Raw genomic sequence first — 23,053 nt, 5'->3', positions numbered from 1 at the left:
GCTTCATCAGATAATAAAGGTTGTTACACCACTACCCTCAAGTGCACACAAACAACAATACNCACCATGGATGACGACAATGACCCCCCATGAACAATGAGCGCCTGTGGAGAGAGATGACCCCCACAAACAGCAACGAGTGCCCACCCCCAATGTGTATGTCTCCCCTCCCTCTCTGTCCCCCCTTCCTGTCTGTCCCACCTGTCTGTCCCCCCTCCCTGTCTGTAGTACTGTACCCCTCTCTGTCTGTACCCTTTCCTCTCTGTCCCCCTCCCTGTCTGTAGCACATTTCCAAATAGCTGTTGTCAGGTTTAGGGTACATATCCAAAAAAGGAAATTTAACTATTTCTAGTAAAAGAATAGCAGAAAATTCACAAAAAATAGAGTTGGTATATGCAGTGTATACAATATGAGGCACTGCCTTCAGGGTCCATGTCAGGGTCATTTATATATACCCACAAAAGGAAATATGATCTTGTAACACCAAAAAGTCAAGAAATTCAAGATAATGAGGATTCTGCTTATCAGGGTTCATTCAATGGGATGTCAGGATGATGGTCACATGACCAATTACCAAAAATGGTCAAAAAACAAAAATTGTAGCCCTGCACTGTAGCTTCCCAAATCTGGTTAAATTAATTATGTTCTACAGTGCTCCTGTTGTGGAGATATGAGGTACAAGATTTTCAAAAGTGTTGTGTTTTTTTGTTTTTGTCCTCGGTTGGCGGGAGGGGGAACAATGTTCCCCGAAGACGCAGCTTCCAACAATGAAGTCTCAGCCGCAGTGGAAGGAGGTGATGGATTGGGTAGGGGAGTGACTTTCTCCATAGTTGTGAGATGGTACAATACTGGTAGAGGGGTGGTGGACATTGTTACATTAGCGCAGGCCTTCTTGGTTTTCAGCAGATCCAAAGTGTCCCCTGTGTCTCTTTTCCCCACTGATTCCTTCTTGACCTGCACCTCCAATTCAATTTTGTCCCCCACCAATTCCTTCTTGACTTGAACCTCCAATTTGATTTTGTCTTGGTCGTTGTCATCACTATTCAGATCAGCATAACTTGCTTTGCCTTTGCCTTTGCGTTGGCAAGATGGCAGTCATCGAGTGGCATTGCCTTGTGCAAATGCTTGATTGGACCAGGCAGTTAATGCTAATGCCTTGTGTTGGAGTTTCTGTCCCTTGAAATATGACTGCATTGAGCAAGCCTTCTTGCTGGTGTTTTCACGGTATCCGTCGCATGTTGACCAGCGTGAGTCGATAGGAGGGGGAACACAGGAGATGCCCTTTTGTTGACAAATGGTACACCGGTGATCGCAGTGTAATTCCTCCTGCTTGATGCACAGAGCACACCATAGTTCGTCTGCAGGACTTGGCTTCACAGAGATGAAAATGATCACTTTGCATTTGTGAGCAGGGGGTACATATGCATCTTCCTCGTCATCTCTCCCTCCCATTCCTGCGTTAACACCCCCCTGCTTCTCTTGCTTGCATTTGTGAAGATCGGAACCCCGTGGTGTGACTGCAGAGTCAATGACGTTGATAGTAGGAATAGGCGCAAGGGGGGAAGGATTGTGAGTAGATGTGGTAGGTAGGCTGGTGGGGAGACGGATGGTAAGTTTCGGGACATCCGTGGAGCTGGTCGTGTTGGAATGTTGATCCAATGTTAACCTTGACGAGCTTGACTGGTCATCCAATGTTAACCTTGACGAGCTTGACTGGTCATCCTTCCTTGCGTGGGAGGGGAGAGGTTGAATAAGACGTTCCTGGTGTGTGTGGATGGTGTCAGCGGAACTAAGGGAGGAGGTGGTAGAAACAGCTTTGGCTCGACTGTCTGAAAGGAGTGTGGATACAGGTCGTGTTTCTGCTGGGTGACCGTTGTTTGTTGAGGAACAGAGGAGCTGTGGACTCTGCATTGTATTGTCAACGTCCTAAAATCTATCAGTTTGACACAAAAATTTTGAAGAGAGGCTTACCAGCGTGAAGGGAACCATATTAGACCCTCCCAAATGTTGAGATTTCAAGGCGGAAGGTCTTGTCATTACCTCCAAACCAGGGTAAAGTTGAGGTGGAAAGAGGATGGGATCATCCCAGTCAATAGAATGTTTTTCAATGTAGTATTGCTGACCCTTGATGCGGAATGCATCAAAGGCGGCAATGATTGTTTCCCTGATTTCTTCATGGGGAATCGATTTGGAATGCAGTAGTTGATGGAGGGATAACTGGAAATTACGAAACAAAAAGGTGGGCTCGAAATCTCCTTGCAATTGAACCATAAACTCACCATTCTTTCTTTCAACTGGTCACTGCATGCTTTCTCATTGTAATCCACCCATCCCGCTTCCTGCCCGGCATGGCAAAACAGTAGAATTTGCTCAACAAGTTTTGTGTGTTTCAAAAATTCAGCGTTGGAGCTGCTACAGGATGGTGCCATGGAACAAGATATGAACGTTGGCGACAAGGTTCGATGAGCATGATGTAGGACAAAAAGACACAGAATGCGATCTTTGGAAAGGTACCGCAAAGGTCATTCGTCACGTGATCATGAACAACCTCCAGTGTTCCTCTGTTCACACCATGCAATGGAGATATAACATATATACTAGATATTATGACTGATCTTACCATGCAAAGCCTTTCGTTGAATGGTGTGTCCATTTTTTTTGGTTTTCAGTATGTTTATTGGTGATGTGACCCTAATATACATTCTTGCAGATGTTCCTTCCTCGCTGGATCCCACTGACATGATCATGCATGAGATCGATCATGATCGTGTAGTGGAAGCCACATATATGGAGTTTAGCTCCCACCTTACCCAATGCCTGGATGGGTTAACGGCATCTGTCAAATGGGATGATCAGGGCCAATCTGCTTTTCTGCCGATTCCTGCCATACCCATGCAAGATAAGCATGCAATGGATCAGATTCTCGAAATCAACAATGTTCACAACGAGGGTAGTAATTTGTCCTCCTCCCTCCCCTCATCCAACTCTTTGAACAATGGTGGAGGGAAACTGTTACCTCCCCGCAACTTCGCTTTTTCATTTGCCCTGCCACCATCGAACTCGAGTGTTGGGCATAGTACTGCTGGCGCTGATGGGTCCGCTTTGCCAATGGATGTCTGCCTCTTGGTCTCTGACACTAAAATGTCAGTCACCAATGAATACACAAATTTATTCCAAGTCCCGCCACCATCTGGGCCGCACAAACAAGTGGTCACGCCGCCTTTGTTTCAACTGCCGTTACCTTCAGGACCAGGCATTGTGCCACCGAACACTGATACTCCTGCTGCTGTCAAGCTCTCAGATACCCAGGGAATCTTTGCATCGTCTTTATTCCAACTTCCTCCGCCTTCAGACAATTCACACATCGTGCCCGATAAGCCACCTGCTGCCAAACTTTCAGATACCCAAGGAGTCGTCACATCATCTTTATTCCAACTTCCCCCACCTTCAGACGATTCACGCATCGTGGCCGATACGCCACCTGCTGCCAAACTCTCAGATACCCAGGGAGTCGTCGCATCATCTTTATTTGAACTTCCGCCACCTTCTGCACCGCAACAGCAACCTTTATTCCACCTTCCCTTGCCTTCCGCACCAAAGTCACAACAAGAGAGCGCAAAACGTTTATTCAACGTTACGACGGGGTCCACACCATCCCATGGAATTGCTCAGCCTGAAATTAGATGGCCACCTGGCCTGAGTCCATCAAGTCCTGTGTTCCTTGAGCTGTTGACAGAACTGTTGTTGAATTTTTCGAGTCCAGCAGGTATGTTCAGAGGGCATGGTAATAGCTTGAGAAGGAACCATGAGGAAACAACTCACAGGATGGTGGAGAATTTGAACAATAGAGTTGTTCTTGCAAATCTGGTGGCTCGTCTTCAATTGATTATAGCACTTTGTCGGAGAGCTGTCTTCCGAGAACATTTTCCAAGCAAGTAGATAACTTTGGTTTCCCTCTTTCCCCTTTCTCCCCTTCTGTAAATTTTGCCCTAGGCTTCGCCCCAAACTTTTTCAAGTGTCTCCCCATTGTGTTTTCCCCATTTTGTTTCCCTAGCTTCCCCCTGCTCCCTCCCTCTCTCCCCTTCTATGAATTTCTCTCCCCTCCTTCCCTATGCTTCCCCACCAGCTTTTTCAAGTTTCCCCCCAATTGGTTCCCCCTGCTCCCCCCCCCCCTCTCTCCCCTTCTGTAAATTTGTTTCCTCTCCTTCCCTAGGCTTTCCCCCAAACTTTTTCAAATCTCTCCCTATGTTGTTTGCCCTGCTGCCCCCTGCTGCCCCCCTTCTCTTCCCTTCTGAAATTTTGTTTCCCCTCATCTCTATGCTTCCCCCCCAACTTTTATAAGTGGCCCCCCAATTTGTTTCCCCAGCTTCCCCCTCTCCCCGTCTCTCTCCCCTTCTGTAGATTTGTCTCCCCTCCTTCCCTATGCTTCCCCCCAAAAAATTTCAAGTCACCCCCCTTTGGTAAATCTGTTTCCCCTCCTCCCCCATTCTTTCCCCCCCTCTTTGCCAAGTTGTACCTGTAGCTCCATTTAGCTAGGTCATGATCTATGAATATCTGTGATAATGGTCCATTACATTGATTGTTCCAGGATGACAAGCTAACCCATTGAGGTAGATATACTTTACAGGCACTAGCTACTCTATGCGAGATGAGGTACTTACACTCTGGAGCTAGCCAGCTGGACTCATCAAGATGGGCAATTCTGACAAAAAGATTTGTCATGGGGTATGTAAAAAGGGTATGTTTACTTGTGGTACTCCTCATAAGGAATAGGGTAAAACTTGGCCACCATGTCTTTGATTGCACTGCTAGAGTAGGCCGCTTCACTTAGTGTGGGTGTGGCACCCCGCCATCCCATTGAGGAAGCAGATCTGTCTTCAACTATTGAATATGAGCTGTTTAAAACAGTCAGACTGGCTTTTTGGAGGTTTTGACTGAGCCTTTCAAGTTTTCAGGCTGGATCACCTGCAGAGCTCTTTACACTCCTCCACCTATTCCTACTGGACTCCTACTGAATGCCCGTATTACTACCAGACTGGACTAGGACTGGGACAATTTTTATGTTGGGTGATCACCATACAAATTTTGTGTCCCAGTCCTAGTGAGTCCCAGTAAATTCCTACTGGGATGGTCCCAAACAACTAGGAATGGGTATACAGTCATTCACCAGTCAATGAGGCACCCAAATAAAGAATGGTGTCAAAAATTTTAAATACAAGGGATTTGGACATTATGAACTGAGAGAAGTGTGCGCATACATCATACCCTATGTAATACCTAGTTATAAACTCAAATTCACGTTGTTGAATAGTATATCACATGTTATCAGTGCTGCCAACGAAGATCAGTGTGAAACCAGTCAATGAGGCAGATGTCACGCTGTCCTAATTTGGGCATTTTGCTTAGTCACTTCAGTTTCCCATCGCTTCGTCAGACGTCTGTGGCAAGTGTGACAGAAGTGACCTTCCCCCTTTTAAGTGTGATTTGGTCCATTCAGTGGTTTTTGGTTCACTGGAGTATCAGCTCAGCTCAAAACTCTTGTAATTGAATATTTATTGAATGCCTTAAGATATTATAAAACAAAAATGGCTCTTTTCCGAAAACTAGGGTCAAGATCACTCAGATAATATTCAGTTTTATGGTGAAGGAGCACTTATCTGCAGATATCAAGAGATCAAAACATGCTACAGCTTAGAAACTTGGGATTACTATAAAGACCATATATGCACACACAACGGAGAAAGAATTAAAGAAATAGCTAGAGAACTGACCCCGGAAAAGTGTTTTGACTCACTGAGTAGTGTGACTCAGTGACCGGTGAATGACTGTAGTGGAGTCCAGTAGGAATTTCTGAGCACAAGGAGTCCAATAGGACCAGTAGTTTGTCACTGTTGTTCTTATTATATAATATATATAAAAAGCACAACTTGGGAGAATTGAACCCTTGACCTTATGGACACAGTGGCATGACCAGTTGCACTACAATGGCTTTCCTATAACTACATATTATATGCTCTACATACCAACCAGCTGACCTCTTCCCAGAAAGGACACCAGCAAATTCCGCAAGTGGGAAATTTGCGCAACTGTCAACCCACAACCTTCCACACTCCATCAACAATGCCTTGACAATGTCAACTTTGATCCACACCCATTACCACACATTGCAAACCATCAATCTATGCTATGTCTTCCAGCACCTACTCCAACAAGCCCTGCAACTGAAGCAGTACTTTTTGATGCCCTACATATTCCTGCAGGAATGGGTCCATTCTGCCAGATTCCACAAGAATGGACCAGAATCCAGAGGAATGGCCTGGATTCCACCAGATTCTGACAGAAGGGACATGTATAAGTGCTTGTAAATACAAATGTGTGTATATAAACTGACTTTTGTAGTCTGTCAGTGTTATTATCCCATTTAGGGTATGCACCTTCCTTTTGGGGTCAAATTTCCCACAATACAATAGTTGTAGCCATTTCTCTTAGCTTTGTAAATGTGTTGAAATCATATTGTTTTCATGGAGAAAATTGTTGGAAGCTGCGTCTTCGGGGAACATTGTTCCCCCTCCCGCCAACCGAGGACAAAAACAAAAAAACACAACACTTTTGAAAATCTTGTACCTCATATCTCCACAACAGGAGCACTGTAGAACATAATTAATTTAACCAGATTTGGGAAGCTACAGTGCAGGGCTACAATTTTTGTTTTTTGACCATTTTTGGTAATTGGTCATGTGACCATCATCCTGACATCCCATTGAATGAACCCTGATAAGCAGAATCCTCATTATCTTGAATTTCTTGACTTTTTGGTGTTACAAGATCATATTTCCTTTTGTGGGTATATATAAATGACCCTGACATGGACCCTGAAGGCAGTGCCTCATATTGTATACACTGCATATACCAACTCTATTTTTTGTGAATTTTCTGCTATTCTTTTACTAGAAATAGTTAAATTTCCTTTTTTGGATATGTACCCTAAACCTGACAACAGCTATTTGGAAATGTGCTACAGACAGGGAGGGGGACAGAGAGGAAAGGGTACAGACAGAGAGGGGTACAGTACTACAGACAGGGAGGGGGGACAGACAGGTGGGACAGACAGGAAGGGGGGACAGAGAGGGAGGGGAGACATACACATTGGGGGTGGGCACTCGTTGCTGTTTGTGGGGGTCATCTCTCTCCACAGGCGCTCATTGTTCATGGGGGGTCATTGTCGTCATCCATGGTGGGTATTGTTGTTTGTGTGCACTTGAGGGTAGTGGTGTAACAACCTTTATTATCTGATGAAGCAGAATTTAGAGGCTATAACTATATAACAAATAGCTGAATACCAATAGATACAGTTGCATGCAATATATAATTTGCTGTTTCTATAATAAAAATACAATATAAAAGGGCAAGTTTAGGACCAAAATTATCTTTATGATAAAATTTGTAGAAAAGTTGAATCCAGAAGATAAAAGTTTGAATGGTTAGAAATTTTTTGAAGTTTTTTTTTTGAAACTAGGACCCCAGATACTCTGTGACACTGGCAGGAAATTTTTTGCCTGTGTGACATGGGTAAAACATTTCTGAGCAGTGTGACATGACTAAAACATTTTTTAGCAGTGTCACATAAAACATTTCTGACCACTTTCAGATGGCTAGGATATTTTTCAATGCAATATATCAACCCAAATATTTCTGGTCACAATATTTCTGGTCAAACATTTTTGCCCAATGCAATACTATATTTTTCTCCAGAGGCAAAAAAATATATGGCTGAAGGACCTATTAGCCTGGATACATTCTTACATTTTACAAGGCTAATGGCTTGGTCAAGGTGGGTGACTGAAGTGGGTGAAGTTGGGTGATTTACTCTAGAGTCTCTTTGTACTCTATTTCATGGTGGGTGAATCCTAGTAGGCTCCAAGTATAATGTCACAATGCATACTGCTGCCAGGTCCAAAGCCTTGGTCCTAAGTTCAGACTTGACACATGTGCACTTTTAGTCTACTGAACTGGATATGTTGAAAGACTCTTTATATCATTACAACTGTACTTAGCGTAGTTACAGAGAAGACTGGTTCAATGGTAAAATCACGAAAATCAGATTTTATACAGTTGAACACATTTCACCTGTATCAGTGCCCACAACCACCACACACGAACGGCGACGAGTGCCCATCACCCTTTTCCCTCCCTCGACCTGTCTTCCCTCCCTTCATCCATCTTCCCTCTCTCCATCCCTCCTCCATCCCTCCATCCCTCTTCCCTCCCTCCCTCTTCCCTTCCTCCTTCCCTCCCTCCCTCCACTACTCACCCCTCCATCCTTCTTCCCTCCCTTTCCATCCACCCCTTTTCCCTCTCTCTTCCCCCTCTCCATCCCTCCCTCCATCCCTCTTCCCTTCCTCCCTCCCTCCCTCTTCCCTCCCTCCCTGCCTCCCTCCTCTCTTCCATATTTAATGTAGCCAAATAGGTTTATGTAGTTATATTAAACAAGCCTAAGACCCGCGCCTATGGCATGGCACTCGCTGGCACTTGGCCGTTCCTTCACTGCGGGTCACAGCTCGCCGGGGGCAAGCCCCGACCCCCTGGTACACATCTTCAATCCCAGTTCCAGTACACATGTTTCATCCCAATCCCCATGTACATTTTTTATTCTAATCTTTATATGTTGGTGTAAATTACTGGTACATCTACATATATGCTAAATTTTGCATCAGTGGCAATTTTTCTGATATCTGTATGTGCAAGTCCACAGTGCAGTGTGTTGGGCCCCAAACCCTGCTTCCACATAGCCAATAACTTGGCTGCTCCTACAACATGGGTCATACGAAAATACACTGACAAAGACCCCCACACAGATGCGAAATTGAATGGTTGGAAGGTAAGATGGGGGCAGGAAACACCAATGCAATGTGTTGTGGTGGAGGAAATTTAACATGTGGCTACCTTGTGTTTCTGCCCTTTGTTTGTTGATAATGAGGGTTGTTTATGTTGCTTACATGATCTATTACATAATTCTTAGTAAGCGTTGTACATTTATATATAGGATACATACCAATCCCTGCCTGTCCCATTCTAAGTGTCATAAGCTATCCTATATTATGACTATGGTAGTATGCTATAGTTTCCATTCCTGTGGTATGGCTATGGTATGGTATGGTAGTTTGGTATGGTATGACTATGGTATGGTATGGTATGGTATGGTATCATTGGTATGAATGGAATCATACCACAAAGGTATGATATTATCATTCCATGTGGTATGAGAAATGTGTACTCCCAGCTTTTAGGTGATGATCCTCCTTTTGCACACACAGGTGGATATTAAAACTATCCACCAGTCTGCAGGATAATTGGAATATATAGACATACAATAGAATTCAAGACTAATATTCCACAACAAGCAGTAAGCAGGGGTTCCAGATGGAGAGGGTTCTAGACTCAGGCTCTTGGCAGAAATAGTCTTCACAGGAATAGGCAGGGCAGGTCCCTCCTCCTCCTCCTCATCATTATCATCATCATCATCATCTTCTTCATCCACCCCATCATTTTCACTGTGTGGCTGATCACCTCCATCAATCTCAACATCAGAATCGGGCACTAAGATAGGTGTGGGTGAGCCTTGTCTTCCTTTCTTCCGCACAGGAGAATCATGTGTTGATGCAGGAGTATGGGATCACTTGTGGGCATTTGCAAGTTGATTAGAAGGTGGTGGAATGGGATCAAGAGCATCATTATCATGGAGACGGATGGCAGCATCTTCAGCAGGTGTGTTGGATGAGGTACTTCCAGCAGCAAAACACTTCTTAGCCCTTTTGTCCACATCTCTTTTGGAAGCCTTTTTGTTAACAACTGCTTGGGCTCTTGCCTCAGCTCTCTTGGCTTCCTTCTTCATTGACTTGTCCTTAAGGTTATCATAGGTCTTTAGAACACCATCACCTCCATACCTTGGAGATGCAACCGCTCAGGCATGACTTCAACATCTGGTCCAGGATATACAATCCCAAGATGGTCTTTAAGTATAACATCCATCAAGAGGTTCGAAAGGGGCATACTCCTCATTTTGTTCATAGAAAAAGGCCTGGTGGACACATTCCTTGGCAAGGGACTAAACAAAGAACAAAGAACAAATCATCAGCAACTCTGAAATATCCAACAGTCTGATGAATAATCAAGATACACACATGAAGAAGGTCCTTAAGTTGCAAGTTGACAGTGCTGCTGAGATAATCCTGTTCATTTTCTGTATGCACAGCCATCCCTTTTACAGCTGCAATGACTTTCTATGTCCCAGCTTGGTAACACTGGTTGATTGCAACAGTTGCGGATGCCATCCCTGCCCCAACAACAGCCCCAATATCTTCTTTGTTGTGGTTCAGGGAATGAACCATCTGACTTTCATTTTGCTGATGTTTTTTTGTGAGAATGCCATGCCAGGGCAAGAAATGAGGGGCCATTTTGTGGATATGACCCAGGACTTCAATAGTATGTCTTCACCAAGGAAGCTCTTGTAGACATTGTCAAGCTCTCTATTGAGCTGAATGGCCCCAACAGCAATGCCAAAATTGTGCTGGTTTGTGGAGCTTTGACTTTGAGAGGCCCAGGAGCTGTAGGAATGCAAAAGGATGTCTATGCAGCTGGAAATTTCCTCAATGTAGTCATTTGTCAAGCCAGCAACCTTATCCAGGTTAAATATGGCAATGGTCAGCTCAAACAAGGTAAGAAACTGGAAAGAGTCCAGTCATCAGTACAAATATATCATTCCCAGATAATATCCCCAAGGAATGTAAACCATCCAGAAGAATAGCTCACCTCAAGAATGGCATTTTCGTTTTCATGGAGACTTGTTCCAATATCTTTGATAAATGTTTCGCAGGCAAGAGGGAGAGGAGATCTGAGCTTGGAAATATATGGATACTCCTTATGGGCTTCGTCAAGGATATATGCTTGTCAAGGCATTAAGAATGGCATGAAATTTCCTTGGTCAGATCAACTTGGTGGACCATTCTTCCACATTTTGAAGAACCTCTGTGCTGTACTTCTGAAATAATTCTGCCCAATTGTCATGTTCTACACCATCAATGATTGTCTTGCTAGGATTTGCAAATGCGAAGAATGGTGTGGCAAGATGGGTCTTGTATGCATTGTCAATGATTGTATGGAACTCAGGTCCCAGGAAACCATAAAGGAATTGAATGTCTGGACTGCTATGTTCTTTGATGTCCAAAATCGATTTGATGTTCCATGCAGCAGGGGGAAAGGCGAGGTATTTATAAGAATCCTTAGCAAAGTCCATGAAGATGGAAAGCCAACACAGAACAGTCAGCCACCATTCAGTTGACTTGTTGAAGTCAATCAGCTTGAGTTTTTCAAACATAGGGATTGTTATCAGATCTGCAAAATATGAAAAGAAGATGTGGGTTTTGACCACATGTCTCAGTTAAGTTTGCATCTTACTGTCTGAACGCTTGAGTTGAGCTTGCAGGAACATAAAACCTGTTTCCACCATCATCCTATGAATGGATTTCAAGATCATGTAAAGAAAGTCTTGTGGTGTGTCAGCAAGGTGGAAATGGATGGAATTCCAGGAGTAATAGGTTTTTATCTCCTCCTTTCTTGGGTCTTGCATAACTTTATCTAATTCTCAATTATTCATGAGTCTGCCAGATAATTGATATTCTCTTACCTGTATCAATCAGAATGGTGGCCCACTGACCGATATTCCAGAGTTCCACTTCCAATTGTGTAACCTTTGCTCTTGCTGCAATAATGTTAGAGGTATCATAATCACTAGCAACCTCAAATCGTTTTAGAGCCTTTTGATACTCTGTCAACTGTTGAAGCTTTGCAGCATGCAGTTTCTTGTTTGGATCACTGCAGTGGTAATCAACAATTGGCCATTTGGGTTGTCTGTGAAAACAAGGGGTGGAAAATCATTTGACTAATATTTCACATATTGGACCCCTTGCATAAGCCTTCCTGAAACACTCATTGTAAGGGCATGTTCTTGGCACTGGCTGTAAATTAGCCACCCCCCTCCAGTGGCATCTAACAGTTGTTGGACTGCCTTGGGATTCAGACACAGATTCCACTACCTCTTAAGGTACTTTGGCCCATTGTTGGTGATCTTGCCATACCTGTTCTCCTTGTTAGAATTTCAAAGGACATAGATGCTTCCCTGTCCAATGATAAATGTTTCATAGAATTAAATGTCCTCAGCCTCTTTGATTCCATCCTGTTTATTCTGATAGACTCTGCTAACACAACCTCAGTGTCTTCATTGATTGCAGCCAACTGAAATCTGTGAGATGTTCCTCTGAAGGGGAATATAATAACTAGCCTACCTTAACAGTTACACTTTGGCAGCCTGTTCATGACATTATGTGGAAAGATTTAATTGACTGTTGTGTTTGAATATCTTTGTTCCTTTAGACTTGGCCAGCTTTGTTTTGTTGCTCTGATATAGAAGTTAATATTGGTTTGTATGAAAGTATATCTGATTATCTGGCAGACTGGTGGATAATTGTTATATCTCTATCCAATTAGATATCCTGAAGACTGAATGCTACACCAATTATCCACTGCCCTGCTGGATAATTATGTGTGACATATAACACGTGATGTGTGACTTACTGAGGACATTTGGGGATAGCTGTCCCGATTTGTTGCTAAATCAGGAAAGTAGTGGTTGAGGTGAAAGAGTGAAAGAGACCAAACAGATGTTTATATGTCTATAATATAGCCAAACAGGTTCAAATGTCACCTGATGACTTTTTCCTTTCTTGAGCTTTATATCTTTCTATGTTTTAAAATATTGAGTAATCTGCTGGATATTTAGGGAGCTTGCTCCCTTTTATACTGCTAACTGACTCCAAAATATAGATGATGACCTGCATCATCCAAGGCCTTTGACAGTTCAAACCCCTCAATGCTTCTGGGGTTGGGAATAAACCAAACATGGAAATGGTCATGCTCTACAAGCACCTTGACAGCAAAATCAAGCAAGATGCATAGGCTTATCATGCTGCCTGGCATGCTTTAGGAGTCCTTGACCCAAACAGCTCATGGTCTACTTGGCTGCATAAACTTAAGGACAAGGATATCTGTGGACCAAGAAAAGAGGTGAATGAGGTGTCAAACAGCTGGTATGAGCCTCCCTGGATATGGCTTGTGCCATGCATGACCGGATCCAACCAGACAGACCAGGAAGTTAAGTTCACTGACAGTTTGCATGTTGAATGGGCAAAGGGAAGGGCACATATGATGAGGTGGAAAGAAGAGTTTTTATTGGTTCAGGAAGAAATGAGGCATGTTATTGAATATCTCAACTGGAGGGCAGCATGGTGGTATGAATGGAGTTCCTTAAGAACTCATGCTGATGCTACAGTATCGAGTGGGATCTCTGGTTACACTAATAAGCAAGCAGCTATATGTAGTTGGATTGCTGAGCAGTGTGCCCAATACTGGCTTCCACGTCTGGGAAGCAAAGGTATCACTCCATCATGGGCTTCTCATTTTCTGACTGTATTGAACCTTCCTCTGGTTGTTCCACCAAGTTCAAATGTAGATAATGAGGCTGAGGTAGACCTTGAAGTTGCTGAGGAGGATGAGATGTATCTGGATGATGATGGAGATGAGGACTTTGACTCAGATGACTAGGCTTGTTTTGTGGATGTCTGGTATCATTGGTGAAAGTCCACTCAAACCACTCAAAAGCAAGAAATGGTTGGACTGGCTGGAATTTTGTGTCCATCAGACTTCTGCTGGACTTCCTCTGGATTTCCAATGGAAACAGAGGCAGGAGTAGAAAACTTACTAACTTGTTAGTCTGCTGGACTTCTGCTGGACTTCCAACAGACTTCTCAGGAAAAAAAGGTACAGGATGTCAGGGTACCATTCATTTTTCCATTTATTTCAACAATTTCTGGACTTTCCTAGAATTATCAAGGACCTTATAGAACATTATAGATTAGTATAGAATATTCCTCTGTGCACCTTGTAGCAACTTGTGGAACATTCTAGAAATATTCAAGAATAGTATATAAACCCCATGTACAGTAGTTTATCTCTAGCTTCAATCTCTTAGGATTCCCACTAAAGTCATTGGACCCCAGCTCAGCTCTCTCTATCTCCTCTTTCTCTCATCTTTGATCATTCTCTAGTGGCCTTGTCAGTATTTGATAGTGTTGCCCTAACACAGGAGAGTGCTGACTGTCCACTTTGCAATTTTTATTTACAAAGAGAGTTTATATACATCACAAAAATCACTTTTGTTTTGGGAAAAAACTCATGTGTTAGCCTTTTCTCAGGCTGACACACTTCACTGATGAGCCCAGTGAAATAGATAATAATCAATGTAAACTAAGCATAATTTAATATACAAGTTACACCTTACTAAATATAATTGTCTTCAGACAATTACTGCACCTTGTGGTGTTGTTATTGCTTGGGTTAAATTTCCCAAGTCAGAATCCCCCACAAATATTCTTACCCTACAGCTGAATCATGTCCAGATTACATCTGTATTGATAAATAAGGCTTGTCTATTATTATGAACAGCAATAAGCAATGGAAGCTGGGACAGAATTTGGAAACATACAACTTTGTTTATTGTTGATAGTTACCACTATATTAATCACTGTGTTGGTGATTATATTTGTCGAGAATGGTGTAATCCTGCACCATTGAATGGATCAGCTACAAATCTTGTTGTTGTTGAAAAAGACAAACATAGTCGATCATACTACAAGCAAGCATTCAACACACAAGTAAGTTTGAGTTAAAGTGTGATAAAATACAAGAATTAATGAATTTTAAAACAGGCCTGTGAACAGTTAAATGCCTGGCTAGGTGGATTTGAGTCTATTCTGAAGAGGATGACACAAGGCAATTTTGACTGGTTCTTGCACTTCATGTTGTCTTACCACAGCCAATATGTGATGGAAAGAAAAGTTAGTAGTGTCCGCTTTTTGACACTACAATTATGAAAAAGCACACACTTTGTAGTCAAAAAAAGTGGGAACTACAAACTTTCCAAATGGAAAAGTGCACACCAAACTTTTGTAGTCCCAAAAGGCAGACACTACAAACCCTTCTAAGGAAAAAATGAACACTACAAAATTTTGTAATGATGAAAAGTGGACACTACAAACTTTGTAGTCTTGATACACTTTTAACCCTAACCCTAACTTTGTAGTCTAAGTCCAAGCTTTTGTAGTCTAAGTCCAACATTTGTAGTCCTTTGTAGTTTATCAGTAAATTTGTAGTCTAAGTCTGACATTTGTAGTCTTTTGTAGTCTATCAGTAAACTTTGTAGTCTATGTCTGACTTTTGTAGTCTTCTGTAGTGTATCAGTAAACTTTGTAGTCTATGATAGACTCTTATAGTCTGTTAGTGTCAATTTCTTTTCTAGGGTATGCACCTTCCTTTTTTGGCCATTTTTCCCTTGATACAATAATTGTAGCCCTTTCTCTTAGCTTTCTAAATATACTGAAATCATGTTGTTTGGTTTTGTTTTCATGGAGAAAAACACAAAAAACAAAAAAAAACACAACACTTTTGAAATTCCTTTACCTCATATCTCCATAACAGGAGCACTTCAGAATATAATTCAAACAGATTCGGGAAGCTACAATGTAGGGCTACAACTTTCATTTTCACCATTTTTGGTAATTGGTCATGTGACCATCATCCCATTACATGGACCCTGATAGATAAATGGTTTTCTTCACTTTTGGTCAAACCAGGTGATGTTTACCATGACCTTGCTAACTGCTGCTTGATAGTAATTGAACGCCTTGTCCTTCTGGTGACGCTTTTTCGCATTTGGCTTCTTCTTTGCTTGGTTGGAAGCTTCATTCTCGTCATCTCCATCAGTCCCATCTTCATTCACTTTGGCGGACTCCGCCCTTTGCACCTCAGCAAATTTCCAGTCACGAACTCGCAGGACATCTGGTTCACGCTCAATTCCAACAACCCTCCGCAATGTCCATGGTTCCAGAAAGCCCTTCTCCTTGGTCTTCCTTTGGGCATAGTGTTGAAGCCAGGCTAAAATAGCCTACAATAAACGGTGAGAATCAGATTGTCATGGCAACCTGTACTCCACACCATAAGAACAGCATCCTTCTTTGAACTGATTTCCTTGTCTTCATTATCCAAGGCCTTCATGCACTTGAAAATTTCATTAACTTTTTTTTGATGGAGCTTCTTCTTGGTGTCGCAGTAAGAATCTTTCTCCTCATGAAGAATCAGGAGCTGTTCTTCTGTGAAGGTGAACTGGACTTCCTCATCCTGACTCTCATCCGACGACATAGGCAGGAGTGTGTTGCGCTAGACTTAAAAAGGGGGAAAGGTGTTTGGGTCAGGATTAAATAATACACCAATTTCAAAAGGGGGGGGGGAGGGACTTCGTGTCAGGAGTAAATGATACGGCAATTGCCAGTAAGTTGATGAAGGCCCAATAAGGCATCTAAGTAGCCTAATTAAGTAATCTCAATCACAGTGTAACCCAATGTGTACCTGAACAATGTCAAGCAAAAAATTACCCACCACTGGCTGTACAGCAATTATTGAAGTTACTCCAAGGAAAAAGCCTAGAGGAAAAAATGCATATATCACAAAAACTGCCAGACATTCCACCCTCAAAAAACATATCAGTTCAGCGAAAAAGTTCAAGTTGCATCACTACAAGGAAGATGATTGTGACGTGGGCCACCTTCATAAATTCGAGGAGCCTGATGATGCCAACATCACCTTCCATCCAACTGATTTTATCACTCAAATGCCCATCCACAAGGTATGCCATCTAGAGTCACAAACCGCACTCTACTAACCCAAATCACAGACACCTAATTCTTATATGAAAGAGTGGCTTCCACAACGGAATGAATACATTGCAGAGACCATTGGGTGAGAGGCACCTCTGCCTACCCAGGCATGTCAGCTCTGTCATGAGCCAAACTCTCTTTGGCGGTGCCTAAACTGTTTCAGAGAACCTTCTTTTTGCACATCTTGTTGTTGTGATCATCATGTGTTGCAACCATTTCATTGTGTCAAGGCCTGGAATGGAAGGCATTACATGGATTCATGGCTATGGCATGTGGGCATTGAAGTCCATGTTGGGCATCGGGGTCATAAGTGTCCAACTCGTACCCACCAGCTCAATAACACTTCAAACACCCCAGCTGCCAGTGGGCTTGATGATCCTTTTTTGGAGGATCCATTCAGAGGCTTGGATGATCCTTTTGCCATGCCTCAAGTGTACTGGAGTGACAATCTCCAATCTGATCGCCCTACTGGTACATACCACCATGGGGGCAAGGTTGTCATAATAGTTCACACCAATGGGGTCCACCACCTACCAGTACACTTTTGTGAATGCAAAGGACATCCGACAGAAGAGATCCAACTTCTCCAGACAGGTCTCTTTCCATAGAAATACAAAGACGTCTGGACTGTATTCACCATGGAGCTGCTTGATGATTATCTCCTCCAGAACCTAGAGTGCAAGACCTCTACCACTCACTACTATTCCAAGTTGCGGTGTATAACCAACAAAGCATTTCCAGGAACTGTTCCGATAACCATTATTGACCCCCTGCCTATTGCTTATGTTGATTGTGGCTATTAGGATCGATATAGGGAATTAACCAGGGCAGGGCACCAATACTGGAACATGCAAGAGCAGATGGAATTTGGATTTGGTCACACTGGGCTAGAGCCAGGCAAGGGCCAGATGGCTTACTTCTGTTCCACATGTCCTCAACTGGGGATCAACATCCTGAGTAACTGGAAGGAAGACCCTATACAGTGAATAAAATGTTAAAAAGGATAACCGTCAATCTCAATAAGCACAATGTTCAGATGGAAGTACGGCCAAAGCTTCGCTGCCGATAGTAACTTTAAATGTGTTCATCAACAACAGACATCCCGAGAGGAGGAGGTTTGGCTCAAGAACGGTGAAGGCATCTTTACCAAGCACACTCATTATGGCGCCCATATTGCTCATACTAAGGAGAAGGTCGAGGTAAGGAATTCCATGACAGTATGTCTGGCTCATTCAAATAACAGACAACTAGCCCAGTACTTGCCATGAGCATAGTGCGGTGAAGGATCGAAGCAAGTGCCATAAAGGCTGTGATTGCACCAGCATCAGAGCTATTGCCTGTCTCCGCCACAGGTGTTACGCACCAGGGGCCATGGTTAACTTCCAAAAGGGAGAGAGGCAGATGAACATTGACTATGCGCTCTGTGAGGCATTGGCCAATACACACACTCAAGATGCCCCTCACTGCATTTTCGTCTATGATATCAATTGCCAATACATCATCAATCTTCAGGCAAGAGTTGCAGCTGGGGAGTTCCTGAAAATCAACAACAACCTTTTCTTCATCCCAGGAATAGGTTTATTTCATGTGCATGGCCATCAGGTCATTTGCTACCCCTGTTTTGCCCCAACCTTCATTGACGGTGCTGGGCAAGCGGATGGAGAAATTTTGGAAACACTGTGGACAGTCCTAAATGAAGTGGCGCGATCCACTCAAACTATGATGCTGGCACACAGAGCTGAGGTTCTCGATGCTCATGCAGCAGACAGCAACTGGAAGAAAATGATAAACATGGGTATTTCCTTCGATTTTCTCATTTTATCAGTTGTAACTGACTACACTTTAACTTAGTTCCTGTGTTGTGCAAGAAATGGAAAAAGATCTGTAACAGCAAACGTGAAAGCATTGAAGACTTTCAAATGTTAAGCAAAACTGTGTCGGCTGAACAGATCTTGAAATGGACTGCACAAGCGGAGGAAGCGGCGTGTTGCCGAAAGATGTGTTTTAAAGACTTGACTATGAAGAACATACAGGCCATGGATATATACCAGGTGCAAATTGCCAGAGGTCAGTGACTTGGACAATATCCTGGCTGAATTTGACTCACTATTATGACAGCTATTCCCAGGAAGCAAGTTCAACTGGAATTAATGCAAGAGGAGCAGAGGAACAATGACTCCGTGGGGGTGACTTCATGGATCAGCTTGGTCAGGAATTTCAGTAAGTGTTTGCTCTCACACCACAGATCACTAAGAAGAACAATTTTTTGGCCATGAAGGTCAACAGTCGTCGTGTTCATATGAAAGCAAGGGAAAGCTCCCAACCCTGATCAATCTTTAGAAATTGCCACATGGCGGGAACGACTGCTTTGCCCAATGGCAGATTTTCACAAAACTGCCGGAAAGCTGTTTGTATCGTTAAATGTGGAGGACTTTGTTTGCAAAGCACCCCCAATGTCAGATGGGTACGTCACTGATGGAGAAGAGCCAGACCCAAACTTTCATCCCCTCCTGGAGACCAGGGCGCCAGAGCGGACGGACATATTTCTCCCTTCTACAATCTCTGGACTTACACAAGAGTTGCCACATTGCCTAAAGAGTGCACGGCGGAAAGAAATTCAATTGCATATAGCCCAAGCAGAAGAAGCACTGGAAGGCATCTGTCACGAGATTGGACACCAGTCCTACCTTTATCGAAAAGATATACGACTGGCAGAAAGCACTGCACAGAAGACTCGTGGATACGACGCTGTCCATGCAGCAGACAGAAGTTTGAAGCAGCACCTTCGGGTATATGAACAGGCCAGGTGGGCTCTCCAAAAACTTGGAGCCGTGCAGTCCATCATCCAGCGATTCCAAGTAATATTGCCAGAGCATACAGTGGCCCTCACGGCCATCTACAAACCTAATGACTCTGGCCATCATGATGAATCTCTGCCATGGTTTCGGAAAATCAATGTTGCTGGAGATTCATCCTCCTCTGAGTACATGGAAGAATGTAAGTTTCACCCAAGTTTTCTGCTTCGTTGACTGAGGGCACGCACAGTGTATCATGTAAATTGGCTGCACACTAAGGCCAAGCATGACCGGTGGCAAGAGGAATATGTCCTCATACGTGCAGAGATGGAGTGGACACAGCTCTTTTTTCAGAACCAGGGAGATGAGTGGGCTCGATGGCAGGATCTGAAAGATACAAGCCCAGGTCATACAGCCTATGCAGAGGAGCAGATTTCCATGTGGATGAAGCTGAAGAGTCAGGCAAAATCATCATTTGAGAAGGTTTTATTGTAATTCAGCTTGATGTCTACACTATATGCAGCTTCAGTCTTTTCAAGTTCAAAGCACACATACCAAGCAACGTGAGAGAGGGATGTGGCATCCAAGTATGCTCAAGGCGGACTCCAAGAACTCGCCGCAGTCTGCTTAGGCGCGCAACAGTGTCTGAGTGCACACTGTCGAGGCGGACTCCAAGTACTCACCACAGTCTGCTTAGGTGCGAGGTGGTGTCCGAGTACACGCTGCAGAGGAAAGATGGGCAACTTTCGGCGGGGAGGGTTCTTGAACTCCGGTGTTCTTCCTCTTGTATTCACCGTCCGAAATTATTTTGACTTATTCGCAGAGATATCTGTTGATTCCCCACCTTTGTAATACTCACAAGTGACTGGACTAACGTAGGGGGAAGTCTTGAGTTCTGCATGGAGAAAGCGTGAATTCCCCCTGGCTTTCTATTACTATGCAGGTTCGATTCCTGGTCTTTTCTGTCAGCGACTTTTTTTATTTACACAAGGAGATGCCTGTCAATTCTGTACCTTTGTATATATTACTCACAGGAAGTCATAGTAGTAAGTGAACTAACGTCCGGGGAAGCGTTGAGTTCTGCATGGGGAAAGCGTGAATTCCCCGTGGCTTCGTATTACTCACAGTGCTTAACCAGTTGCACCACAATGGCTTTATTAGATGTATGTAATATATGCTGCACATACCAACCAGCTGATCTCTTTCCTTGAAAGGATGTCAGCAAATTCTGCAAGTGAGAATTTCATGCCAACAGTAATCAACAATCAAAAACCTTTCTCTTCACACCACCATCCAACACACCCAGTGCTGCCTCATCACCACCACCACCACCACCAGTCACTGCGACCACCCACAACCACCCATAGCTATGCCACATCACCACAATCACCTGTGGCCCACCACCACCCACAACACTCATCAACCTGCAGCCACAACCACCAGAATGCATCAAGAACGACGTGAGAATGCCACATCACCAACAAATGAGCCCCTGGTGAGGCCAAGGTGATGAAAATGGACAATGAGGGATGACCATGTTGCCCCCATGGCCACATTAACAGATGACTACACCCACACACGTCACTGGACATGGATGGTACTGTTGATGATGAGAGGGTGTGACATTGCTATTAGTGACGTGGCAACCAAATGATGAGCAATGACAATGTCATTGTTTGTCATTATACAAAGGTGAGTGCCCTCTTCCATCCCAACCTACCTCTTTAACAAACACCATGACATGACAACAATGAGCACCCATCTGAGCCCATTCTTGACCACCATCACATGACAACGACAACATGAAGACGATGAGCACTTGGCGGTGGTGGCTATGGGTGACGGTGATGGCATGGCGTTGGCGGCGGTGACGAGCATGGTGGTGGTGGTGGAAGAAGAGAGTGGCCATGTTTGGTGAGCATGTTCACCAAACAAACATTGTTTGTGATCCATTGAAAATAAATAAACTATAATACAGTAATAAATAAATAAAATAAACAGATTGGACTGGAATCCCATTCCTGCCCACTCCGGGGAACACCATTCCTGCCCATTCCCGGGGAAGAGCATTCTGGGGAACATTCCGGTGTACATTCCGGAATCCACTGGAATAAACAATTTAGCAGGGCCTTCTGCTAAATTCCATTCCACCGGAATGACCGGATTCCTGCAGGAATAGGGGGGGCACTGCTAAGACCTCTCCATCCCCAGGAAATATGGAGTCCATCAGCCTATCCATGGAGTCCATCCCCAGAAAGCATGGAGTCCATTAGCCTATCCATGGAGTCCATCCCCAGACAGTATGGAGAAGTATGGAGTCCATTAGCCTATCCATGGAGTCCATCTGGAATTTCTGGAATCCACCCCCTCTTCCATGCATTCCATATGGATTAAGCCAGGGAGGGTAAAGGACAGACTTTCGGGGCAATGACATTCAGCATGTTAAATACAAATCCGGATATTTTTTCGGTGGTGTTTTCGGGCACTTGAAGTTCTAAGTTTCGGACATTGGAGTATTCCATTGGGGCTGTCTGGCCCCTGTCAAAATTACATCCGACACTTCGGACATTGGTGCAGTCTATAGGGATTAATACATCCGGATGGAAATGACCTCCACAATTTCGGACCTCATAGTAATTTTCAGCCATTGGAGCATTCCACAGGGGTTGTCTGGTCACATTTTTGGAGCAGTGACATTTACCAGGTCAACTACAAATCTGGGCATTTCTTCGGCCGCTTTTTTGGGACAATAACATTTAGCATGTTAAATACAAATCTGGACATTTTTTCGGGCGCATTTTCGGGTAGTTGAATTACTAAATTTCGGACATTCAAGCATTCCACAGGGGTTGTCTGGCCTTGTCAAAATTACATCCGAAATTTCCACTCTGCAGGGATCATTATATTCGGATGGAAATGACCTACACATTTTCGGATTTCAGAGCATTTCAGGGGGGCTGTCTGGTCCGTGTCAAGATTACATCTGAAATTTCAGACATTGCTGCACTAATACAAATAAGACTAATTTAGACCAGTTGCAACCAATATTTTATCCCATTACATGTTGGACCTTACTTGTGCACATTTCTACTTAATTTACGGTCTCAGAATCATTGAAAGTGATCAAGAATTGGTTGAGATATGGCCAAAAATGTTGTTGTACAGTTGAGTGCAAAAAGAATGAAGGTTGGTTCATTTTTCTGGTTCTTTCTAAGAATCTATTGTACCTCAAATGTATTTGTGTATTCTTTTACATTATGTAGTTGTGTTACACTTCCCTTGGTATGGACTAATTTCAGTGAAAGCTGGAGCACTTGAGGAGGTTTTTATTCTGGAGGCCATTTTTGGCATCTGAAAAAAAAAATATGCACTAACTGGGGAGGTAGCCAGAACATACCTCTGGTCAACATGAATGAGTCTATCAAAGAATTAGTC

General features: G+C 43.5%; 5 protein-coding genes across 5 annotated transcripts; 2 read left to right on the top strand and 3 right to left on the bottom strand.

Moving 5' to 3' along the window:
* Positions 1 to 1,095: 1,095 nt before the first annotated feature.
* LACBIDRAFT_322407 (uncharacterized protein) lies at positions 1,096 to 2,282 on the bottom strand (the record flags this gene model as incomplete). The annotated part of the gene is made up of 3 exons (XM_001875475.1): positions 1,096 to 1,905; positions 1,972 to 2,217; positions 2,280 to 2,282. 3 exons carry the CDS (start codon positions 2,280 to 2,282, stop codon positions 1,096 to 1,098), a joined length of 1,059 nt encoding a protein of 352 aa, XP_001875510.1.
* Positions 2,283 to 2,621: 339 nt separating this feature from the next.
* LACBIDRAFT_308393 (uncharacterized protein) lies at positions 2,622 to 3,939 on the top strand (the record flags this gene model as incomplete). The annotated part of the gene is made up of 2 exons (XM_001875918.1): positions 2,622 to 2,643; positions 2,711 to 3,939. The coding sequence occupies 2 exons, from the start codon at positions 2,622 to 2,624 to the stop codon at positions 3,937 to 3,939; spliced, it is 1,251 nt and encodes a 416-aa protein (XP_001875953.1).
* A 4,748-nt stretch (positions 3,940 to 8,687) lies between these two features.
* LACBIDRAFT_322405 (uncharacterized protein) lies at positions 8,688 to 12,639 on the bottom strand (the record flags this gene model as incomplete). The annotated part of the gene is made up of 14 exons (XM_001875474.1): positions 8,688 to 8,732; positions 8,997 to 9,001; positions 9,053 to 9,062; positions 9,311 to 9,339; positions 9,370 to 9,551; positions 9,678 to 9,936; positions 10,024 to 10,105; positions 10,182 to 10,240; positions 10,495 to 10,723; positions 10,810 to 10,943; positions 11,074 to 11,391; positions 11,455 to 11,493; positions 11,684 to 11,831; positions 12,631 to 12,639. The coding sequence occupies 14 exons, from the start codon at positions 12,637 to 12,639 to the stop codon at positions 8,688 to 8,690; spliced, it is 1,548 nt and encodes a 515-aa protein (XP_001875509.1).
* Positions 12,640 to 13,176: 537 nt separating this feature from the next.
* On the top strand, positions 13,177 to 13,656 carry LACBIDRAFT_308392 (uncharacterized protein; the record flags this gene model as incomplete). Its single annotated transcript, XM_001875917.1, has 1 exon — positions 13,177 to 13,656. One exon carries the CDS (start codon positions 13,177 to 13,179, stop codon positions 13,654 to 13,656), a length of 480 nt encoding a protein of 159 aa, XP_001875952.1.
* Positions 13,657 to 15,724: 2,068 nt separating this feature from the next.
* Positions 15,725 to 16,308, bottom strand: LACBIDRAFT_322404 (uncharacterized protein; the record flags this gene model as incomplete). The annotated part of the gene is made up of 2 exons (XM_001875473.1): positions 15,725 to 16,054; positions 16,105 to 16,308. The coding sequence occupies 2 exons, from the start codon at positions 16,306 to 16,308 to the stop codon at positions 15,725 to 15,727; spliced, it is 534 nt and encodes a 177-aa protein (XP_001875508.1).
* Between the last annotated feature and the right edge of the window lie 6,745 nt (positions 16,309 to 23,053).

The sequence above is a fragment of the Laccaria bicolor genome, genomic scaffold (genome assembly GCF_000143565.1).
Source record: "Laccaria bicolor S238N-H82 LACBIscaffold_3 genomic scaffold, whole genome shotgun sequence".
Taxonomy (NCBI): domain Eukaryota; kingdom Fungi; phylum Basidiomycota; class Agaricomycetes; order Agaricales; family Hydnangiaceae; genus Laccaria; species Laccaria bicolor.
This window is presented reverse-complemented; position numbering and strand designations above follow the sequence as displayed.